Source organism: Centruroides vittatus, unplaced genomic scaffold (assembly GCF_030686945.1).
Source record: "Centruroides vittatus isolate TY-2023 unplaced genomic scaffold, ASM3068694v2 contig_941, whole genome shotgun sequence".
NCBI classification, from domain to species: domain Eukaryota; kingdom Metazoa; phylum Arthropoda; class Arachnida; order Scorpiones; family Buthidae; genus Centruroides; species Centruroides vittatus.
The window spans coordinates 90,976-96,975 of record NW_027122625.1 but is presented as its reverse complement, the minus strand read 5'-3'; the positions used below and the strand labels follow the sequence as shown (position 1 = coordinate 96,975).

General features: G+C 30.6%; 1 protein-coding gene across 1 annotated transcript; it reads left to right on the top strand.

Annotated features, from left to right (window-relative positions):
- Positions 1 to 377: 377 nt before the first annotated feature.
- LOC136984918 (uncharacterized) lies at positions 378 to 1,920 on the top strand. The gene has a single exon (XM_067282058.1). It carries the CDS (start codon positions 859 to 861, stop codon positions 1,519 to 1,521), a length of 663 nt encoding a protein of 220 aa, XP_067138159.1. The 5' UTR covers positions 378 to 858; the 3' UTR covers positions 1,522 to 1,920.
- The last annotated feature ends 4,080 nt before the right edge of the window (positions 1,921 to 6,000 follow it).

Genomic DNA, 6,000 nt, shown 5'->3' with positions numbered 1-6,000 from the left:
ATTATTTTGTTGTTTTCGTAAAAAAATAAAGTAATAACAGCAAAGTGTTTTTCTAGCAGCGCAGCGATTAGACAATAGGCAATACATACAAATTGTATTCAAAAATTATTATACTGTGTATATTTTTCTGGGTTTAATTAGGCCTGATTTGTGCTAAAGTATATAATTTTTCATAAAAATCCGTGGTACGTTCATTCTTTAAGCACAATTTAAACCTCGTGGTAAGTAAATTGATCGGCGCTACCGACGAATTTTACGTCTCTTAACAAAACCAGTATTAAACGCTGTGACGCATTGTGCATTTTTTCTGTATTACGTATTTTAGTACTTAATGACGTTATAAGTAGTTATCCTTGTTTCATGTCGACATTTGTAACTATTTCGCGACGCCAGATTGGTTTCTTTTCCGACTTCCTGTTTAGAATTCGATATCTTGGTCAATCGGTACGTTCTCATCACGTGACAGACATAACTGAAATATTTCAAAATATTTTTCGATTAAGATAGATATTTAAATATTTCTCTTCGTAAATCAAAAGCATTTAATTTTAAATGTAATAATACGCTACAGCAATGAACTTTATAGGCGATACATTTCTGTTATTAAACGGTTACGATCAATAATATCTCTATGGAAACTTGAACAGGTAAACGTTTTCAGCGCACCTAGCGTCGGTGCGCCATCTTTTTTTTTTATCCGTGTCATGCGAACGGTCGTCGCCTGAATCTGTCTATAATTGGACTGAATTTATCGAAGGGAAGCGGAGAAGATCGGAAAGATGAAGTAAGACGATCCGTTTAACGTTTATAATATAAGGTATCGATCTTGGTTAAGTGTTAAGTGTAGAAAGAAGCGATATGGCCGTGTCCAGGTTCGATGCCATCACCATGAGTGGGTGCGCACTCGTATTCTTGTCAGCAGTTGTTGTTATAATAGCATTTGCCACTCCTTACTGGTTAGTAAGTGACGGTCAGCTTCCAGTCGAGCATTTTGAAAAATTAGGGTTGTGGGAAGCATGCTTCAAGTCTTTCTCCGACCCTAATTTTCGATTCGATAAAGAATACAGAGGATGCATGTGGATACTGGATGAAGACTACACCGTCATTTACGACATACTCGAGAAACCCTTCTTTATAGCCGTGCAAGTACTCTACACCCTGGGATTTATAGCCGTTCTGGGGGAGTGCCTTGGCTTCCTGGGTTACATCTTCTGCGTACCTTCGAAAAAGGCGGTGACTGCCCTCGTTCTGCTGAGCGTGCTGGCATTTTCTGCCGGAATCCTCCACACGATAGCGGTCATCGTGTTTGGGGCCCTGGGCGACGGTAGAGATTGGATGCCCGATCCCGATAACAATTATCTGTCTTGGTCTTTCGGTCTGGCGGCAATAGGAGCCATCCTGCAGCTGATCGCCGGCGTGCTGTTTCTTTTGGAGAGCATCATCACTCGTCGGAGATTGGCCAAAGAACAGCAACAACTGTACGCCATGGGTCAAATGCCATCCAAAACCAACCATCAGTGAGCAGATTTGCTGTTTGTTTTGTTAGAAAGTTTTATCCGGAATTTTAAAGGATTTTAAAAAAAACATGTTATTTTTGTAAAATTTTATAAGATCTGAGAACTCTACTATCTCCAGAATTTGAAGAAAAATATTCAAATTGTACTTAAAATTTTTAGTTAAATTTTATAAGATAGTTTTACACACACCCACACATACATGCATAATATATTGTAATCATGTGTATTTATGCACAAGTTCATTTTTTTACATTTAGATTGAATATTTTGTTAGTGATATTTTTAAAAAATTTTACTTTTATTCTTTGTATTGTACATAACAAGAACTTTTTTACTTTTTATAAATATGGTAATGGGAAGAGTTGTTAGAATTGTATAAACTTAAATAAATGTCTAAAAACTATCAAGTAGAAATGGATTTTTTAATGCCGAATAATGTACACCTATTTAAAAATATTTTAAATACAAAAATATCATCATCCATTAACACATAATTATGACCCCACCTACAGAAGTTTTATTAGTGTAAAAGTATGACCTAAATAAAGATTTCTCTTTTATTGTCAATAATAGGATTCTTTTGTAATTTTTCAGTTTTATAAATGTAACTACTAAATCTTTGAAAATCAAAACATACTATGCAACAAAACACAACAAAAAAAATACAGGAATTCTGTAATCATAACACTTAATGTATGTTTCTCAGGGACAAGCTGTTGCTATTACTAATATTTGTTGCAACATTACATGAAAAGCAGAATAACTTTCAGTAAGAAATCTTTAATCATATGTTTTTTCAATGTAAAATGAGATAAAAATGCTTTTATTACTCATGTGCCATTATACATTGGATAGTTATTTAAATCAGTCTGTATAGTGGTATGTACAGGTACATACTTAAAGATTTTTTCATTTAAGTTTCAATTCTGGAATAAGTAAATAAAGTTTTTATTCAGAAATTATGAAGGTAAAATGTATTTATGTTGGAAGTTTATATAATTGTTTTATTTTAATGGTAATTTCATTTATTAAATTTATATAAAGTATTTTTTCTGATTTTTATTAATATATAAATGATTTAGACAAATGTTTTTATAAGTAATAAGCATTTGTTTTTAATCTTCAAAAAAACATGTAAAAATGCCAAAATACTAGCGAGGTTGAGGCCTAAGTTTTAAACGCGAAAACGTGTACGTCGGACGTTCGCCGCCACTTTGCCGTAAGCCTAGAAGTTTGACAATGGCGTTTGAAAAGTCAGCGGAATCATGTTTGACATTCCAAATGCCATTGTCAAACTTCTAGGCTTACAGGAAAGCGGCGCTGAACGTCCGACGTACACGTTTTCGTGTTTAAAACTTCGGCCTCAACCTCGCTAATATCAACAAATTACTATTATAATAATAAATAATTTTTAAAAAGATATTAAACACATTTAATTATTATTTACACAGTAGAAATTGAATTTGGTTTGAGGATTTGCATATATGACAGTGATTACAAACTTTATATATTCTAAATATATTTTTCATTAATAAATTTTGCATTATAAAATATGAATACATATTGAAATTATTAATTTATTTCAATCACAGTAGAATCTGCTCACAGCTTAATATACTATAATCACAATAAATTGCTATATTCATTGTCTAATGTTATCTGAATTAGCGTGTCTCAAAAGACATAAGTTAAAATATAAATTTTTATTGTAATCAGAGTTTCTTACTTATCATGATATTCAGGCAGACAGATATTTTTGTCTTTTTGTATTATCAGTTATTAGTGATTTAAGTGTTAAATGTTACTTGCTTGAAACACAGCAGTTTAAAATGCTGGCACTTATTTCAATTACATACCGAACAAATTACTGTTAAGTAATAATCTCCAGTTTATAAAATCTGTTGTTAAATAAATCGCAGCCTACTTTTTATTTAGCTTAGAAACAGTGTAGTAATAAAATCCGGAAACTTGTTGACTAGCAATTAATAGTTGTGAATTTGGATCAAACAAGTAATTGGAATCAAATGCAAAGTTAAAATATTTTTTGATGAAGGTAGGCTTAATATTGTTAATTTGTGCTATTAACTTCAAACATGTATTACCGTATTTTACGGACTATAAGACGCATTTTTTTCTTTGAAAAATTGCCTCCAAAATTCAGGTGCGTCTTATAGTCCGTAGCATCTTATAGGTATTTAAAAAAAAAAAAAAATGCTTAAAAATTAAAGTGCGTCTTATAGTCTGTAGCGTCTTATAGTCCGTAAAATACAGTAATCTTTTTCTATATTTATATAGCCAATTTAATTAATAAAAACATTAAAGCCAAACAATTGCCAGATTATATTGTTTGGCTTTAATATATAACTATTGGGTTTTAGATGTTTCATGTATTTTTAGTATACAATTATAAAAATTTAAACTCGAGTCAATATTTTTAATGTAATGTAATTATAACAAAAACTAAATTATGTAAAAAACAATAAGCAAATTATATTTATAACAGCAAATTTATAGCAATTGTTAATTAAACATGATTTAATATTACCAGTATTTTTAAAAATTTTGTTTAATTTTATTTTCTTTTTGTGTGTTGTAACTTCTCATCATTGTAAAGATAAACATAGACATTTAATTACATACAAATTAACGTATCCCCTTGTTAAAAATTCTGATAAAAATAAGAAACCATATAAATAAATGAAATTCTGAATTTCAGTGTTAATATATTTTTTAAAAATATATTAACTTAAGACTGTAAATTTAAATTGACTGCTGCAATAAGTTCTTGCATGTTGTTTGATTTTTGTAAGTAATGTATTTTTTAAAAAACAACAAAATCGACATAGAACCAATATCCAACAAGAAACTGCAAGGATTGATCAAAAAGTAAGATTACAAGGCCGATATTCCTGCAGTTTCATTTGCTATAGAGAAATGAGAAGTGTGCGGTAATTCCAATGCATGTGGTTGGCAACTGTGCAGAGTTTCAGCCACCTGCCATCTACAGCACTAGTAGGTAAACACAAATGGCGACTTGTTTGGAAAACTGGTCTCGCGAAGAAATCCGCTCAGTTATTTGATTTCTGCAGGCGAAACACGTAACTGTGGCCGAAATTCACTGGCGGTTGGTATAGGTTTACGGAGAGACTGTAATGTCTTGTCAGCATGTCACAGAATGGTGTTGGAAGTTTGCGGACGGTAGAGAAAACGTCACCGACGAGGATCGTCGACCCACCCTACGGCCCAGACCAAGCAACTACAGTACTTATAAAAGCACATACAGAAAAACTTATCTGTATGTATTGATTAATCATCATGCCACTAAATATATTAGTTATTCAGAAATTATACAACAGTAATAGCAAATTGTCTTTTTTTCCATATTAATTCCTATTTCTTATTTATTGCTTAAAAGCAAAGTAGAAGTTACAACAGATGCAAAACCATAACCATAACAAAGCTGTAATTATTATTGTCAAATTACATTGAATAATTTGAAGTGCAGGAAGATGCAGAGGACTAATGCTACTTTTGTTTAAAATTTGCAACATTGCTTTTATGGAGACTAAGAATGCACCGAAAAAAATGAATACATATTTTAACTTAAACTTAATTTTTGTATTTTATATTTGTTTTATTTAAGCTTACTGTAAGCATTTTCAATGTATCTTTAATGTTCAAGCCATTGCAGAAGATTTCTAAAAGAATGAGATTTAAAAAACAAAATCAATATTTTTTTTCATAAAGTAGCTTATTAAATTAATACAAAAAAATCTATACCTCTATATTGTTAAAATAAATTTTAAAACATTTAACTTTTTAAATCTCAAATGGAGGAGTTAAATCTCCCATATGCAAGGCTTTGTTGATGTCACAGAAAACTTTAATAATCCTTTTGTTTAAAATTATTTATCTGTTAAACTCCTTGTTCTGACATCACAATTGATTAATTATTCATAATCCACAAAATATATTTCATTGATCCGTGAATATCGAGTATTAGTGCATAAAAATTATAGCCAGCCACATAGCATTAATCATTAAAAATAAGTTTGATCTGCAATGGAATTGACTGCATATAACTTTTTGCTTACGAATGCTAATGTATTTGGTAAGAGCAAGATGTTATAAATCCTCAATTTATAATTAGAGTATATTAATTATAGCAATAAGTTGACACTTTACACATAATCGGATAGATGGTCAAGTAGTATGTTATATTTAATCAGATGTGAACAATAGCAAAGGTAACTAGTTGTTAGAGGTCTCCACCAATAATTTAATCAAAGCAAATTCCTCAATGACAAAAAGTGTCTTTGTAAAATAACTAAATAGTTATTCAGTTTGATACAGATAATTAATTAATTATTGTTATGGAAATAAAAGTCGTCATCTACGAAAAAAATATTTTTCATTCTACCATAATTGGGGTTGGCTACCAGATAAAGAATGCGAGGAGACATAGAAATGCATGCTGTTGCTG